Raw genomic sequence first — 19,021 nt, 5'->3', positions numbered from 1 at the left:
TTTCAGGGGCGCCTGGGTGGCTCAGTTGGTTGGGCGTCCAACTTCGGCTCAGGTCATGTTCTCACGGTTCGTGATTCGAGCCCCGCATCGGGCTCTGTGCTGACAGAGCCTGGAGCCTGCTTCAGATGCTGTGTCTCCCTCTCTCTGGCCCTCCCCCGCTCAAGCTCTGTTTCACTCTCTCTAAATAAACATTAAAAAAATTAAAAAAAAAAAAAAAAAAGTTTATTTCAGCCTGTGTGCATCTATCTGCTCTTACAGCAGGTGGTAGACAGCCCTTGCGTAAGCTGCCCTGGTCCCGACTTCATGACTGCTGTCCACCTCTTTTTTTTTTTTTTTTTTTAATTTTTTTTTTAACGTTTATTTATTTTTGAGAGAGACAGAGACAGAATCCGAGTGGGCTAGGGGCAGAGAGAGAGGGAGACACAGAATCCCAAGCAGGCTCCAGGCTCCGAGCTGTCGGCACAGAGCCCGACGTGGGGCTCGAACTCACAAGCTGTGAGATCATGACCTGAGCCGAAGTCGGACGCTCAACCGACTGAGCCACCCAGGAGCCCCTGTCCACCTCTTTTTAAACACATAAAAAAATTTTTTTTTTTGAGAGAGTGCAAACAGGGGAGGGAAAGAGAGGTGGGGGGGGGGGGCAGGGGGTGAGACAGAGACTCCCAAGCAGGCTCCATGCTGACAGAGAGCCTGATGCAGGGCTCAAACTCAAACCCTGAGATCATGACCTGAGCCAAAGTCAGATGCTTAACAGATTGAGCCCCCCAGGTGCCCCATTTTTAATAATTTTTAATGTCCCTCTGAGTTCTATAGATATATATATGAAGGAGGGGGAGGAAATACATTAAAACGCTATTCAAAGTAACTTAGAGTTGTGAGGTTCTATATAACTATTTTCTCAATTAGCTGCCATGGGTAGCTGCTAATTTATAAGAAAACTGATTTTATAAAACTGGTCTAGGGGAATAATTGTAATAGCTGATAACTATTAAATTATGTAAAGATTTAAAAAATAGCATGAAGCGCTTTATTGAAATGCTTTTCAAAGAGGCTGACAAGGACTCCTGGGTTTGCCCCAAGATTTGAAAGTAAAGAAACTGGAAAAACTGGTCAGCACACTAGAAAGCACCGCAGACCTTAAAGCACTCAGGATGGAATTCCAAAGTCAGTGACACATGTGGACTGAAGCGAACATGGCCCTGGTGGCTTACAAAATACATCTGCAAACACCAACTAGAGGGACTGATGCCAAAGAGTCGCCCAGAGACCTAGACCTGTACAAATAAAAGCTATAAAAATTACTATATTAACAAGGAATAAAAACACTAAGGAAGCAACAAGGAACAAAAGGAAAAAAGCTAAAACAATAAATTGGAAAAACAAACATCAATTTGAAAACTCAAACTAGTGGCCCAATCAAAAAAAAAATACATATTCAACAAAAATGTGTCATCTGGGTAGGTGCATAAAGGGACAAAATGTTAAGCTAAAAATGATTTTGTTTTCAGCCAAGAAAGAATAGCAGGAACTACGTTTTACCTCCCCCCTGAAACAACTAAAAAACCAGACAAAATACAGCAAAGGCTCTCAAGAAAGTAGACCTCAGGCAGTGAAGGACAATGACACCTGAGCGTGGGAAACAAATGACGTGAGTTCTAAGACTGCCCCAGTTCACTTGGTGACTGTTTCCAGGCAGGAAGGGTACACCCAGATAGAGCCCATGGGCACTTTAGTCGAGGAGGTGACTGGGAGTCAGGAAGCCAAGGTGGTTGGAGTCTACAGAGCAGAGGCCCGGAGAGGCCCCTCTAGCATTCGGCAGACTGATCGGTGCATCCTACTGAGGTAACTACTTGAGCCCAGGGTGCCTGTTCCCAACAGCCAGAGTGGAACCCCTTGATTCACAGGGTGTCTGTAAGGGTACTAAAAGGGCCTTGCCTTAGGAGTGGGGAGAGTTCATTCCAGACTAAATGCTGCCCTGCTCCTACCTAACAAAGATAAAAAGCAAGACAAAAGGATCAAACTGTTCCAAGCTTCCAAACCAGTTAACTACATGCCAGAACAAAGTGCACGAATATTTTTAGAAATCCAAAATTATGCAGAACCTAACAAGGTAAACTTCAGAAAATATGGCATCCAACAAAATATTACCAGACAAGCATAAAGGGGAGAAAATACAGTCAATAAGAAAAAAGCCAAAATCCTGAAATGATCAAGAAAACATGGGAATAAATCTTCATGATCTTGGATTGAGCAATAGTTTCTTAGGACAGCAAAAGTTCATGCAGCAAGACAAAAATGAAATAAACTGGACTTAATCAAAACTTAAATTTTCACACTTCAACAGACGCCATCAAGAAAGTGAAGACAAGGTGTAGACTGGAAAAGAATATGTGCAAATCCTATCTGACAAAGGGGATATACCCAGAGGATATAAAGAAATCTTACAATAAGACCAATAATCCAATTTAAAAATGGACAAAAGATGTGAAATGGACATTTCAGCCAAGAGCATCAAAGCACATGACTTAAGCTGAAATCAGTAGTGAAATACAAATCAAAACTACAAGGAGATCTAACTTTATATCCACTAGAATGGCTATAATCGAAAAGTATGAGCTATAATGCAGAGAAATTGGAATCCTTATAGCTGGTGGGAGCAAAAAGTGTGTTCGGTTTGGAAAATAATTTCTCCTTGTTAAAAAATGCTAAAAGAGATTTATTGTGTGTATGTTACAGAATAAATGTGCCTGCCCCCAAATTCCTGTGTTGAAACCCTAACTCCCAGTGTGGTTGTATTTGGAAATGGGGACTCTAAGGAAGTAATTAAAGTAAGTTCATAGGGATGGGTCCCTGATCCAATAGGATTAGTGTCCTTATAAGCGACATCAGAGAGCCCTCTCCCCCCTACCGCCCTCTGCCTCCAGCACATGCCTTTCCCCAGGAAACGGCATGTCAGCACACAGCACCAGGACAGTGGCCAATAAGCCAAGCAAGAGAAGACGCCTCAGAATGAAACCCACTTTGCCAGCACCTTGATCTTGGACTTCTAGCCTCCTGAATTATGAGAAATGTCTGTTATTTAAGACACCCAGTTTGAGGTATTTGTTATGGCAGCTCAGGCAGACTGAGACCACCCTCCCCACACTCACCATAACCTAGAAATTCTACTCCCATGTTATTTACCCCAAATAAAATAAATCATATGTCCACACAAAGACGTGTCTGCAAATATTCAAAGCAGCATAATTTATAACTAAAAAAGCAGAAACAACCCAAATGTCCATCAACTGGTGGATGGATAAATAAAATGTGACCAAAAAAAAAAAAAGTAATGATACATACTATAAGACAGATGGGCTCTGGAAACATGCTAAGAAGCCGGGCAGAGAAGACCAAATGTCGTATGGTTCCATTTACCTGAAATATCCAGAAGAGACAAATCTATAGATTTAGTGGTTGCCTAAAGCGGGAGGTAGTAATGCGGAGTAACTTGAAATGGGCAGTTTCTTTTTGGAGTAATGGAAATGCTCTGAAATTAGTGGCAAATGGCTGCACAAGTCTGCTAGTAATAATCATGGAAGTGTTCACCTAAAAGGGGTGAAATTTATGGTATATAAATTATACTGCAATAAAGCTTTAAAAAACTGGCAGGTTAAAGAAAAAAGTAGTGTGGGGTTTTTAACAATAAAATGTATGACAATAATGGCACAGACTGTGAGGAGGAAGTGGGACCAGTGTCTTAAGTTTCTTATACTGTATGATACTAGAATAATATTTGTCCTAACTTTTCACTCTGGTAGGTTAAAGATGTATACTATACACTACTAAAACAGTTACTGCCAATAACCAACAAGAAATTAAATATAATCTATCGTTACTCCATCCAAAGGAAGGCAGAAAGAAAGAAGAAATGCAGAGGGAACAAACAGCAAGATGGTATATTTAAAGCTGACCATATTAGTAATCTCATTAAGCATAAATTGTCCGACCAAGCACTCCAATAAAAAGACGGAAGTTACCCGATTGGCTATAGAAAACAAGACCCAAAATGCTGCCTATAAGAAACCCATCTTTAAATATAAAGACAAATTAAAAATACAGAGATGGAAAAACATATACCATACTAACTAATCAGAAGAAAGTTTAGTAGCTATATTAATATCTGGTGAAGTATATTTCAAAGGTAGGAATATTACCAGGATTAAGAGTCATTTCCTAAATATAAGAGGACTTAACAATCTTAAATATGTGTGTCCCTGATAGCAGTGCTTCAAACTGATGAAGCGAAAAGTAATCGAATTACAAGGAATAACAAACCCACAACTGTAACGGGAGATTTCAACAACTTTCCCTCAATAATTTGCAGGGCAAACTAGGCCAAGGAAATCAGCAAGGATATGGAAGATTTGAACATTATCAGCTAACTTGACCTAACCGATATTTGTACACCACTCCACCCAACGGCAGTATATATAGTTCTTTCAAGTACAGTGAAACATTTACCAAGACAGACCATTATTCCAGACCACAAATCTCAGTAAAAATCATAACAGCATTTTCTCTAACCCCAAAATTAAATCGGACAACAAAATTATCTCAGGAAAATCCTCCAAAATTCAGAAACTCAGTAACCCATTTATTCTAAATAATCCATGCAAAGAAGAAATCAAAAGAAAAATCAAAATATTTTGAATTGATACAACTACCATATGACCCACTCCTAGGTATGAAAGCATACATCCATACAAAGATTTGTACTTGAATGTTCATAGTTTTATTTGTAATGACCAAAAACTGCGAACAACCCGAATGTACAAGAGGTGAATGGATCAGCAAACTGGTATATCCACACAGTGGAATACTACCCACCAGTAAAAAAGAAACTACTAATACATCCAACAATATCAATAAATTTCAAAATATGCTAAGTGAAATGAGCCAGACATATTGTATGATTCTATTTAGTATAAAATTCTAGAAAATGCTAACTAATGTACAGTGATAGCAGATTGGTGGTTGCCTTGGCATGGAAGAGGACAGCAAGGGGTGGGGGACAGCTGGGAGGAATTACCAAGTGCCATAAGGAAACCTGGGGGTAATGGCTATTTTCCTGATCTTAATTATGGTGATGGCTTTTCATATATGCATATGTAAAAGTATCAAATTGGACACCTTAAACATGCAATTTATAGTATATCAATTATATTTTGGTAAAGCTTTAAAAAAACCCTACAATTAAGTTTACATATGAGAAGGATTATACGATGCCATACATGATAGATACAACATCTAAAAATACAACTGGTTTTCTAGAATCAGTACTGGAATTTGCATCTAAATGTTTTTGACTTGATTCTAAATGAGAGGAAATGCTGAAATGGAGATGGGAAAGACAGGACTGGATTTGAATCCCAGCCCCATCAATTATTTCTGGCTAGGCCTTCGGGGTACTTCCTTCACCTCTAAACTTTAGTTTCCTTGTTAGTAAAAAGTGGGATGATACCCCTTGGGTGGGCTGAAGTTTAGCTGTAGTGTATGTAAAGGACCTAGCACAATACCTGCCAGAGACAGTAGTTGTTTAATAAATACAATCCTGTTACCTAATCTGTTTGGTCATGTATTAGCTACATGGTACAGTAAGTGACTTTCTGCCAAAGCAATGCAAATTCAGAATCCTAACCACAAAATCTGGCTGCTGTAAAGCAGCAGATCTTTATTTGGAATCTCAAGTTCTAAATTCCTCAGAGGTTACTCTGCTCTTCCCTGGAAAATGAAAGTAGCAATGGAAGAAGGTGACAAAGTACAGAAAATCTGTTCGTATAAGCTCTGCTGGTCAATCTGGTTGGAAATGGTAAGAAAAGTTTCCACTGTCAGCATTTACTAGTATCTTGAAGGAAATCTCCAAGATTAACAGCCCAGCCTCTCCTTATGGCCTATACAAACCACAAGGCCTACTTTCAGAAAGCTGAGAACACCATTCAGTACAGGCACAGTTCTCTCTGTCACCCATTTTAAACCTGTGAAGGAGATTGGACTCCTGATTTCACAGGCTGGAGAAAGACAAAGCACTTCCTGAGACCATGGTAACAAGTCTGAGTGACAGCAGTCCCAGGCCCACCCCTGCCCAATGCAGCTTTCACCAGGCCAGAGTAGCCTTGAAACCCACACCTCTGAATCCAGGGTCATCTTCTTACCTGAGTCTAGGTGAGTTTTTCTAGCTCTCTTCAATTTTCCAAGTGGTTTATACTTTGGCTCAGTACTTTGGGAAGATCGGCATAAAGGCTTTAAGCTGAAACGAATATGAACATTATATTTTTCCTGTTGGGAAAGCTACTGGAATGTAAGCATACTTTATAGAGATTATAAAAACTTGGCCAGGGGAAAATCATGTAACTACTTTTAAAAACCAAAGAGCCATGTTTAATAATTAAAAAACCACTTCACTATAATTAAGTGGTAAATATGAGCACTTAAATACAACCTGGTACATAGCTATCTAATTGTAGGATTAAGGGGCGCCGGGGTGGCTCAGTCGGTTAAGCGTCCGACTTCGGCTCAGGTCACGATCTCGCGGTATGTGGGTTCGGGCCCCGCATCGGGCTCTGTGCTGACAGCTCAGAGCCTGGAGCCTGCTTTGGATTCTGTGTCTCCCTCTCTCTCTGACCCTCCCCCGTTCATGCTCTGTCTCTCTCTGTGTCAAAAATAAATAAAGTTAAAAAAAAAAAATTAAAAAAAAATAATAATAATTGTAGGATTAAGGGAAAGCAAAACCCATGTATTTGCTCTTGCTTTGCAGAAAAGCAGTTCCCTATTCTGCAAGATTATTAAGTACTACAGGACACCTGACATTCAGGGAATACAGTATGGCTAGCTGATTACTCTCACCTGTTTAATGGGGTTGACTTATCTCATACAAAATCTCATAAATTTGATCTCTTCACTCTAGAGTTTGGAAGCTAAGGCACAGTGATGATAAAATACAAGAGTGTGTAAATACAGCCTGCCCTTTCTCTTGAGGGCCTCAATGCCAACTGTGCCCTTATGCCAGACTCCCAGCAGCCTTTAGGATTATCTATAACATACCCACTGGAAGAAAGCCATCATGCTCCCAACCAGACACGTATTTACAGCCATCTTATGTCCTGGCCCCTGTTCTCAGACCCGAAACTATCCTCTGCATCCATCGTGTTCAACGACACAAGTTCCACAAGTAGCAATTACTCACATTTCTACAACTTTATCCATAGTTGTGCCTATTGGAATGACATTGGGATACACATTCACAGGACAGATGTAGCTCAAGAAATCTTTAACCTAGAAGAAGGAAAATAAAATGGATCGATTATCTCTGCGGTGAGAAATGTGGGTATTATGGATGCAAACAAAAGGGAGGCCAGGAGAAAGAGAAGAACTTTCTCATGGTGTGGTTCTCACTACTAGCTGCACATGGGGATCACCTGGGGGCCTCTATTAGAGGAGAAAGAAATCTCCAACTCTGAGACCCCATGCCCAAAAGTCCTTTTGATACTGAGCTACAGTGGGGCCTGGGATTCAGGATATTGAAATGTTCTTCAGGTGATTCTGTTCCACAGAAAGGACTAAGAATCACTGACTAATGGAACTCAAAGAGTCTCTATTTCTTTAAAGTGCATTAGTCTCCTTGTCTAAGAAAGTCACCCATAATTAACAAATTCCCTTCAAGTAAATTAGAATTAAGTGGAGTATTTAGTACACACAAAAAAGCAAGGTCTTCGAATTACATTTCTTTTCTCCAACAAATAAAATAAGAAAATTACATCTTCCAGGATGCTTGATTTGTTGTAATGTTTTTCTCTAGAGGACAACTACATGCAGAAATTTCATGAATAGCTTGATTTTCTGCAAAGCTCAGAATGCTCGACAGAGAAACTCTGCCGCTATTCCTCAAAACAACTCTATAACCCAGACAAGTTTCAGCTTTGTCATTTATTAGATCTTGGTGACCTTGTGATCTTGGTTAAGTTACTGAAAGTCTCTAAGTGTTAGGGTCTTCATCTAGAAGTATAAATGAGATAACGCATGTCAAGTGCTTGGTCTGTTACCAAGCTGGCATTTATTTAACATTCAATGAAATTATCCATTACAGGGGCGCTTGGGTGGGTCAGTCAGTTGAGTGTCCAACTTCAGCTCAGGTCGTGATCTCGCAGCCTGTGGGTTCGAGCCCCGCGTCAGGCTCTGTGCTGATAGCTCAGAGCCTGGAGCCTGCTTCCTATTCTGTTTCTCCTGCCTCTGCCCCTCCCCAGCTCGTGCTCTGTCTCTCTCTCTCTCTCAAAAACATATGAACATTAAAAAAAAAAAAAAAAAAAAACTCTGAAAGCACATTAAAAAAAAATTGTCCATTAAAAAAATTATAATGACAACACAAAGGTTTTTTATTCCCTTCTGCAAATGGGGAGACTGAGTTCTAAGTAATCATTAGAACCCAACTTTTTTTTTTATTTAAAAAATTTTAATGTTTATTTTTGAGAGAGAGAGAGAGCTGGAGCGGGGCAGAGAGAGAGGGAGACACAGAATCCAAAGCAGGCTCCAGGCTCTGAGCTGTCAGCACATACCCATAACCGTGAGATTGTGACCTAAGCTGAAGTCAGACACTTAGCTGACTGAGCCACTCAGGCACCCCATAACAACTTTTTCAAATAAAGAACCAAATCAAAAGAGGTAGGAATCTAGGAATTATCAATAACTCCGTATTAAAATAAAGTGGCTACCTTACTGAAAACAGGAGAGGAAAACAAGACCCATTCATTCTTCAGATAGATTTCATAAGCAAATTCTCCTGCACTTTCAGAGCAGGCATGCAAACAAACTATTATTTACCAGCCCACAACTTTTACGATTTGTATAATTAATTCAAAGCTGAGGCTAGCAGAAATCTCAGGCTTGTCAAGGCAACAGGGATAAAGAAAGTAATGTCAACCTATACCAGAAATGATTCACTTCTACTTAGAAATGAAGTGGCCACAGGAGACAAGAGACACCCACCAGAGAGCCACCGTTTGTCACTTGTACAAGCTGATGTCGTCACATCAGATGCCTGCCTTAAAACCATTCACAAACACAGTCCATTCTCATTACCTGCAGGGGTTATGTTCTCTAGGTCTAGAATTAGCAAACACTAGCGGCACCTGGGTGGCTCAGTTGGTTAAGCATCCAACTTCCGCTCAGGTCATGATCTGCCAGTTCATGGGTTTGAGCCCTACATTGGGCTCTGTGCTGACAGTGCAGAGCCTGCTTGGGATTCTCACCCTGTCTCTCTGCCTCTCTCTCTCCCTGCCCCCTTTCTCTCTCAAAATAAATAAACAAACTTAAAAAACATTAGAATTAGCAAACACTGAACCACGCTCCTGAGGAAAAGACAAGGTTCCAGTGGACCTCTAGTCACAGTGTCTCTGTGAGCCCATCAGTGCATCACCTTGTTTTCTGTGGGTTTCTGTTTAAAGACACCTACTTAATTCGTACTGTTGATTCATTACTATTGAACTCACACCCAACAGCACCATAACTCCTGTCTGTAAAAGCTTACCAAACACACGTATTTTCTCCATAAGGCCCACCCTTGCCTCTGTGCATGCTTAGGAACACTACACAGCACCCCAGCCCCACACTTAGGGGCTGTTCTAAACAGGAAGTCCCCAGCAGAAAGCACAGAAGTGTGTTCAACACAGCGCTAAACCGACTGCAAAAGGACACCTGTTAGTCCTGAGCTGAGCAGAGAGGGTAAGTACCACCCAATTCCGAAATTGGGAATATGCATGTCGTTAACCCCTTTCCCACCATTCTGCTAGGCATGTCTGCAAACAGCCATGCAGTGCTGTGACTATTATTTTGGGGTCACAAATTTTAGTGAACAGGTGAACCTGGAAATAATCCACAAATAAGGAGAATCAGCTGTATTTAGACAACAAAACTGACAGGAAATGATCCTTAAATCTATTTATGTTTATAAATCTAATTCAGCATGATCTATACTTAGGATATAGGCCTATGAATAGAGTTTTCGGGAAAGCAGGTCTCCTCCCCACCGCAGAGCTCAAAGCGACCCTCCGCTGTGTGTGATCACTGGTGCTGACCCAGGGGGAGTGGGGAGGGGCGAGGGCGTTCAGCCACTTCGTGTCTGCTTACACACCAGGGAAATATCTCCTTATTGGAACGTAATTGCATCAAATCCCAGGAAAGCTTATGCTTCCCAACTTGGGTGCTAACTACACCGAAGGAGTGAAAGGGGCCAGATGTAACCCTGAGTGAGAAGTAAGGCCTACACTCTTCACCAACGAGACGCCTGCCCCGTGGCTGAGACAGCAAGGATACCAGCCATTGAAGGATGGACAGGAAGGGACCCAGATGCTGAGCCCGATGCCAGCCAAAGACAGATCCCCAGGAGGGGACTCTGACAACAACATGAGATTTCAGGATAAAATGGGGGAAGAACACATTAACTAAAATCTATCATCACAGTGAATTCCTTCCAAGCTGCTCTTGGATAGCCTATTTGCATCTGAAAGGTAAGGTCAGATATTTCATAGACGCCCCTGTGATGTTTTGATAATATGCTAGTCATTTACAGTACTATGGCTGACTTGATAAGAATGCCACTACCTGGAGCTCTGGAAGAATCCACCTGTACAAATCATTAACACATCCACGGCTCACTGCTGCAGTGCTGTAACCACATATCCCAAATACAAAAATAATAGTTACCAGGGAAATCAATTTTTTTTAAATTTCTTTTTTACATTTATTTATTTTTTGAGAGACAGAGAGAGACAGAGCACAAGATGGGGAGGGGCAGAGAGAGAAGGAGACACAGAATCCGAAGCAGGCTCCAGGCTCCGAGCTGTCAGCACAGAGCCTCACGCGGGGCTCGAACCCACAAACCGTGAAATCATGACTCGAGCCCAAGTCGGAGCTTAACCAACTGAGCCACCGAGGAGCCCCCAGGGAAATCAATTTTTAAGTGCTGCAATGGTCAAACTAAAATTATGTGTGACTTAAATTGTCATTCAAAGTCTGCTTTTATATACCTTTTTTTTCCTGACACATACACAAAATTACTAAAACTCAGCACTTAGAAGATGCTAGCATTTACTTTGGAAGTGCGTGAGGAGTTTGCAAATAAATCACATGTATCAACTTCCACTGTAGTAGGTCAATTTCCTATATAAAGAGGATCCTAACAAAACCATTTAATAGGCCTTCTTCAATTGAGTCATTCTAATACAGTATACATCCTTCTTAAGGACGAGGTTTTTATCTCAATCACTTTGATTCTTCCCCAATTGCTGAATGTTCAGGACTGTTTTTTAAATAGCTTTCCAGCGCAAATTTTAGAAGAGACCAAAACTCCGGACAGCACCTTAAGGCCACCCATCATGGTTTTATCTATAGTGCTCCTTCGGATAAGCTTTATACATCCTCTTAAAAAAACAACAATAAAATTTTAAAATTAAAAAGGATTTATGATCCTCTCATGACGACTGAAAACAATTGAAGTGGGGAAGTTAAAATACATGCAGGAAGCAAGACAGGAAGAAAACCTTAATCATACGAATTCTTCTGTGTTTAGGCTGAAAACAGGTGCCAATAGCAATTTCCTTTGTGCTTGGTAAACACAGCTCATCTACTGAGATATCTTCCCTAAATTTCCTTCAGAAAAGCCACAACAAATCTTAAGCAACAGAAAAAGAGATCCCTCTGGCAGCCAAGGGGTTAGACTGCTGCCATCCAACATGAATGCCACCGAAGTAGTTGGCAATGGGGTTCTGAGTATGTGGGATCCTCTTACCTCACTGTAGGAAGAGTGAAAAGAAAAACAAGCTCTGTATGAACTCTCTCCAGTCCTAAAAGGAAAGGAAAACACAAAATTTAGAGGTCTTTTATCAAAACTAAGCCACGTTTTAAATTTCATGCCTTCCCATCTTCTGCTATTCCGGTATGAAATCACCCTATAATCAAGGGTTTCTCCCTGGGACAAGAGGGACCTCTTTCCAGAAACATAAAGGTTTGTGGACATTGTGAATACCCAATATTAAGGAAGTGTTGCTACAATATGCTGATCATTATGCCCCTCAGTTCCACCAAGGGCTTCTAGTTCCCCACAATGTCAACTCACTCCCAAGTGAGGCCAAACAAGATGCCTTCACTCTCGAGCCACCCAACTGGAGCAGACCTCAGGAAATTTAGACAGGAGACAGGTTTTGGAAGCGGAACCTCTTTAGCGTTTAAATTTCAGAAGTTATTTTCCACAATTATAATACATCCCCCTCTTTGGGTTAGGCTAGATTTGCATTTAAACTAAAATAAAGCACATAATTTGCTTCAAAAGCAAGGTTTCTCTCAAAAGACCTATGACGTTGCTTTCTTACCTCACAATTACATTTGTTTTTCTGGTCCTTTCTCCAAACCACATAGTGGATGGCTTAATGCTGATTGTGTGGAGTGGAATTCTATTTTTGGAAATATTTCCACAGGGTAATTTATTCCAATGAAAATATTCTTCTGCCTAAAAAGATTTCAAAAACCGAAAAACAGTTCCACGTTTTCAACAAATCTGTTTGTGGGCAGGGTCTCAAAAACAAATGCTGTGATAAGTTTACAGACATGAAATAAAAAAGCAGACATGAGGAGATAATCAGATAATTCCAAATTTAGAAACATTCTGCGGAACTGGCCTGGACTCTTCAAAAATGTCAATGTCCTGAAAGAAAAACAAAATGCGGGAGATTTGATCTACACTTGAGACTAATGAGGCCACAGTAACCACAACACACATTGTGACCTTCACCAGGGGTGCCCGGCTCCCCCTCCATACACTAAAAACAGGACACTACTATACAACTGGGGGAACTGTGAATACAGGCTACCGATCATCCAATTTTTTCAAAATACAGTTAGAGAATAAAGCAAAAAAAAAAAAAAAAAGCTGAAAGACAATGGGACTATTTTCCCAAAGACATCACGTTTAGACAGGGGTCCTGCAAAACCATTAGCATTCAGTGCAGACCAAATGTCATCAAGGGCCTTTGGTGCGTGTGCTGATGAGGAGGAGGGCTGCAGGGGTGCACCAGGGCTCTGCGAGCCGTGAGCAGTACTCCCGAGGCCGTGTGACCTAAGAATGAAGCCGCTAGAAGGAGTGTTTCAAGGCAGGTAGCCATGCGGGAAGTGGCAGGAGTGACCGTTGCCAATTTAGCTACTTCATGGGATGCAAGAAAACTCAGAGCAAAGAGAAATATGCCAATTTACAGGACTTGTAAGGACCAGAGGCTACAAGTCCAACAGAAAAGGGATAAAACAGGGGCATCTGGGTGGCTCAGTCAGTTAAGTGCCTGATTGTTGATTTCAGCTCAAGTCATGATCTCATGGTTCGTGAGTCTGAGCCCTGCATTGGGCTCTGCTCTGACAATGTGGAGTCTCTCCTCTCAATCTCGCTCCCCGTGCACTCTCAAAAAATAAATAAATAAACTTAAAAAAAAAAAAAAAAAAAAGGGACAAAATAGTTGCTATTCTGTATGTACATGACTTTGACCCATCCGTAAATTCAATGAGTATGTGTGTGTGTAGACACACAAACAAAAGAATGAAACTGATGACTCGAGTTCTAATATGCAGCTTACCAATTATCAAAATAATCTCTTACCTTGTAGCTATCCTACAGTGGTCTGAAGTAGAATATTCCATGCTGTAGATAAGAATTCTTTCTTTTTTTTTTACATTATGCTTTACTTTAGGGCTGATCAAGTTTACGTTAGGTTTTCAGGTGACGGAGCCAATGTTACTACCACAATGAGTATTTAAGTATATAAATGCAGTGTTTACTAAAATAAAAATTATTCAGCATCTGAATGCTCAGATATTTGAAATCTTAGGGGAAAATTATGATGATGCAAACCCCAGCTTCTGAAGATCATGATTTAATATTTGCGATACCGAATGACTATATAAAATGAAATGAAACAAAATGTTGAGGGCAAATCCAAAATTTAATACCTGACATTTAATAATAGAAGGGCTTTTAATAAATGAAGGGAGTTCTAGGGCGGCATTCAAAAATAAATAACAAAAATGGGAATGCAAGCTGGTGTAGCCACTCTGGAAAACAGTTTGGAGGTTCCTCAAAAAACTAAAAATAGAACTACCCTATGACCCAGCAATTGCACTACTAGGCATTTATCCATGGATACAGGTGTGCTGTTTCACAGGGACACATGCACCCCCTTGTTTATAGCAGCACTATCGACAATAGCCAAAGTATGGAAACAGCCCAAATGTCCATCCAAGGATGAATGGATAAAGAAGATGTAGTATGTGTGTGTGTGTGTGTGTGTGTGTGTGTGTGTGTGTGTGTACATACATACACACAATGGAGTATTACTCGGCAATCAAAAAGAATGAAATCTTGCCATTTGCAACTACGTGGAACTGGAGGGTATTATGCTAAGTGAAATTAGTCAGAGACAGACAAAAATCATATGACTTCACTCATATGAGGACTTTAGGAGACAAAACAGATGAACATAAGGGAAGGGAAAGAAAAATAATATAAAAACAGGGAGGGGGACAAAACAGAAGAGACTCATAAATATGGAGAACAAACTGAGGGTTACGGGAGGGATTGTGGGAGGGGAGATGGGCTAAATGGTTAAGGAGCACTAAGGAATCTACTCCTGAAATCGTTGTTGCACTATATGCTAATTTGGATGTAAATTTTAAAAAATAAAAAAAATTTTAAAAAATAACAAAAATAAATAACAAATGAGTTGCAAAGACCTAGAAATGCTCATTTGAAATTGGACTAGTAAGAGATAAAACTATTTCAAAATCTGAAGCAAAGTTATATCTAGCTATTTATCTCAAATGAGTAGAAGAAAAATAGTTTACAAATGTGCACATAGGTCATGAGTCTCAAACATATATCGTAATGGATTATAAATGTTTTCTTAACTCATAAGCACTAACATATTAATTTCATGATAAATACATTAGTCACTACATAGCTCATTACAAATAAATATGTATCAAATGTACATGGATATATTTCATTAAGAACCCTGGGGGTCTGGGGGCGCCCAGGTGGCTTAATTGGTTAAGCATCCGACTTCAGCTCAGGTCATGATCTCACAGTTTGTGAGTTCGAGCCCCGCATCAGGCTCTGTGCTGACAGCTCAGAGCCTGGAGCCTGCTTCAGATTCTGTGTCTCCCTCTCTGTCTGCCCCTCTCCTGCTCCCACTCTGTCTCTCTCTCTCTCTCTCAAAAATAAATAAACATTATTAAAAAAAAACAAAACACAAGAACCCTGGGGGTCTGTGTCTATTTGCTAACGTGGTTCACGGCAAGGAGCACTGGAATGTCTCAGTGCACGGCCTCAGGCTAACGCCGTCGGATCTCTGCCTCAGTTTTCACATGTGTAAACTGAAGGGCCTAGAAAATGGGATTTCAGGGGTGCCTTCTGGACCTAAAATTCTGCTTTTCATGCATCACACCAACAATAAGAACACAGCTTATACTCTGTACCTTCGGATGGCGACAGGCATGGATCTGAGTATTCCGGTCTGTTGTGAGGTGATGAAGAATGTCGGGCATGTTCCTAAACATGTCTAATTTGTCCACGTGAACCTGAGGAAAATAACACAGATGAGCATGTTGTTTGAGTTGTAGTTTCTATAAAGAAGGTGTTCAAGGCTAATTACGGCAAATTATCCACTTAGCGAACTCTCTCTTTTTTCTTGAAACCTAGTTTTTGGCTATTTCAGCGCACCCTGGTATCCTGTCAGGACGTCAACAAAGTACAAACATCATATTCGCACCAGTCAGCCTTAGCGCCTATTCGTGGTGGTAATAAAAAATTCTGGACGCCCAATTGGTGGACTTCATTGAATCACACTGATGCAACTGACCCCGAACAACACAGGGGTCGGGGCGCCAGCCCCCACAGTCAAAAATCCACATACCTTTCTATTCCCCAAAAACGTAACTACTAACAGCTGACTGTTGAGCAGAAGCCTTACCAGTAACATAAACTGTCCATTAGCACATATTTCGTGTATGTATCACATACCATACTCTTACAATAAAGCAAGCTAGAGAAAAGAAAACGTTATTCAGAAAATTGTAAGAAAGAGAAAATACACTTAGAGTACCGCACTGTATTTTTCTATCGAAGTATAGTTGACACACAACGTTACGTTAGTTTCTGGCGTACAAAGAGTGCTTTGTACACAGAGTGCTTAGACAACTCTGTGAGTCTATACATTATACTATGTTCACAAGTACAGCTACCATCTGTCACCATACATTACTGTTTGGGATACAATGCTGTATTTACCAAAGAAAACCCACGCATCAATGGACCTGTGCAGTGCAAACTTGTGTTGTTCAAGGTCAACTCTACTGTCCTTCAATCCATCAAGAGTCATTCAAATAATATTTATTGTACGCCTACTACGTGTCAAGCTTTATTCTAAATATCAGGGATACAGCAGTGAACACAGCAGATGGAAACAAGAATCACTGACTTGTGAAGACACGTCCCCCGCATGCCATGGTAAGTAAGGGCAGTTGGTGGGGGGAACACAGCTGGAGTGGGAAGCAGAGACCCGGAAGCCCCTTACCACACGCCCCTTTACTGGATTAACAGGGGGAGGGGCAGATGCAGACAAAAAAACAAAAAACTTGAGCCACCTGTAGAGTTTTAAGGTAGTCTTTATTGTTTTAAATTGTTAAACCAGTGTGTCTGTTTTTCTTGAAAGACTCTCTTCTTACACGTGGGCCTGGGTGACTCAGTCGGTTAAGCCGACTCTGGATTTCGGCTCAGGTCATAATCTCAGTTTACGAGTTCGAGCCCTGCCTCAGGTTCTGAATGCCGAAAGCGCAGAGCCTGCTTGGGATTCTCTCTCTCCCTCTCTTTTCTTCCCCCACACTCTCTCAAAATAAATAAACATTAAAAAAATTCTCTTCTTCAAAGTAAGTAACATGTACTTCAGTTGATATTAGGACTACAAAATGGCAAAAAAAGTATTTTCATTTTGAAGTCTGATTAACAACAGATTAGGATAATGTCAAATCACTGTGGGTAATTTATACCAAGACAAGTATAAAAAGAATCCAAGCACAATTGCTTACTTATCCTGTGGCCTATTCCGCTCCCTCCCTGTTTACTAATGACTAACAAGAAGTAACAACAAATTTGCTTTTCTGGACTCTCTAAGTAGGAGACTAAAACGGGTAAATTTTGAGATGTATAGACAGAGATACAGAAACTTCGATCCTCAACAAAAATAAAGGGGCCTGAAAAGTTGCCACAGATCATCTCTGAAGCCTCCCTGTTGCCCCTTTTTAAATTCCTGGTATGAAACTGTTTCCTTCCCCTACAGAGGGATTAAAGAGCCTAAGAGAGGGCTCACTCCAGGTGACTCTGAGGTCACCAGGTCACCACCAGAGGCTGCTCTCCCCCCTCCCTGGCCACTCCTCAGCCTTCTGACCAGGAGCTTCCTGCCTTCTCTATTTCACATGCACGAAAATGTACGAGACAAATTAGGGACTGAGAAGCAGCTGCCATCTCTGTATTTGGCCGAGACAGGACACGAGGAGACATACGGCAGATGATATAGATAAGTGCGTGCATATACACACAACCTGTTATCGCTGTGATTTTAATTTAAAAAGCCGGGAAGCCTGGGTGGCTCAGTCAGTTAACGGTCAGACTTCAGCTCCGGTCATGATCTCACGGTTTGTGAGTTTGAGCCCTGCGTCGGGCTCTGTGCTGACAGCTTGGAATCTGGAGCCTGCTTCAGATTCTGTGTTTCCCTCTCTCTGCCCCTCCCCCACCTCAAAAATAAACATTAATCTGAAAGGACACTTTAACACCAAAACAACAGGAAGGACAGTCTCAGAATGAAAGCAAATCCTTCCCAAAATGGAGAATTGGCAACTTTACACCAATGTATTTGGACAGAAGGACCTAAGGAAGGACAAACTTAAGGAAAGAAGGACTAAGGGAGTCAAGACTTATGGAGGAAGTGAAGGAGGAATGTTTTAAATCTCAAATGCAGAAAAGCTAGATCTTTTTTATTTTACCGAATTACTCTGTGTATAATTAAGTTCCGGGCACACGTTTGCCAGCTGGGGGATCCATGTTACGAGGCCCAAACCGAAGTGGAACTTCAGTGTCCAACTAGCCAGGGCGCCTGGGTGGCTCAGTCCGTTAAGCAAATGACTTCGGCTCAGGTCACGATCTCATGGTTTGTGAGTTCGAGCGCCGCACTGGGCTCTGAGCTGACAGTGTGGAGCCTACTTGGGATCCTCTGTCCCCCTCTGCACCACCCCCCCAACCCCCGCTCGTGCTCTTTCTCTCTTCTCTTTCAAAATAAATAAATAAACAAAAAAAAAAAAGTCCAACTAGCTCCAGCACTTTGTTTTATTCAGAGTCTTTCCCAAACCTCCATCTTCTCTGAGGGGACGAGAGCACCAGCCGCGTGCTTAGCAGCCACATTCCCATGCCGGGCTCTGTTGCTCGGTTCCAGAGCCCGGCACACAGAACCACGGGCAAGGGGACAGGCGAAAACTCCCCGCCAGCCTCATCTGACACGGATCCACCCACAGGATTCGGGGCTCTAGGACAGTGGTTTTCGCATACCTTGACCGTGACCTCCAGTAAGAAATAGATTTCCCAGTACACACAACAGACATGCATGTAAATGCATGTGTCTGATTCCCTACATAAACTGTCACAAAACGATAATCACTCTGACTGCAAGCAATACACTCAGATAATTTCTAGTTCGAGATTCTTTTTTTTTTTTTTTAATGTTTATTTTTGAGAGAGAGAGAGACAGAGTGAGAGCGGGGGAGGGGCAGAGAAAGAGGGGGACAGAATTGGAAGCAGGCTCCAGGCTCTGAGCTGTCAGCACACAGCCCGACGCGGAGCTCAAAGCCACGAACTACGATCACGACCTAAGCCAAAGTTGGACACTTAAACGACTGAGCCACC

The 19,021-nt window shown here is 41.4% G+C and overlaps 1 protein-coding gene across 8 annotated transcripts in view; it reads right to left on the bottom strand.

The window, feature by feature from the left end:
- DCLRE1C (DNA cross-link repair 1C) overlaps nucleotides 1-19,021 on the bottom strand; it is a 67,969-nt gene that overhangs the window by 4,130 nt on the left and 44,818 nt on the right. For all 8 annotated transcript variants that reach the window (XM_053895893.1, XM_053895895.1, XM_053895897.1 and 5 more), the window contains 5 exons: nucleotides 15,547-15,648; nucleotides 12,402-12,538; nucleotides 11,822-11,876; nucleotides 7,226-7,314; nucleotides 6,195-6,289 (listed from right to left, as the gene is read on the bottom strand). In XM_053895893.1, the coding sequence (XP_053751868.1) occupies nucleotides 6,195-6,289; nucleotides 7,226-7,314; nucleotides 11,822-11,876; nucleotides 12,402-12,538; nucleotides 15,547-15,648 (478 nt within the window). The remainder of the gene's footprint in view (nucleotides 1-6,194; nucleotides 6,290-7,225; nucleotides 7,315-11,821; nucleotides 11,877-12,401; nucleotides 12,539-15,546; nucleotides 15,649-19,021) is intronic.

The sequence above is a fragment of the Panthera pardus genome, unplaced genomic scaffold, assembly GCF_024362965.1.
Source record: "Panthera pardus isolate Hobbes unplaced genomic scaffold, ASM2436296v1 HiC_scaffold_6, whole genome shotgun sequence".
NCBI lineage: Eukaryota > Metazoa > Chordata > Mammalia > Carnivora > Felidae > Panthera > Panthera pardus.
Note: the sequence above shows the minus strand (reverse complement) of the source record. Positions and strands in the feature narration are given on the sequence as shown.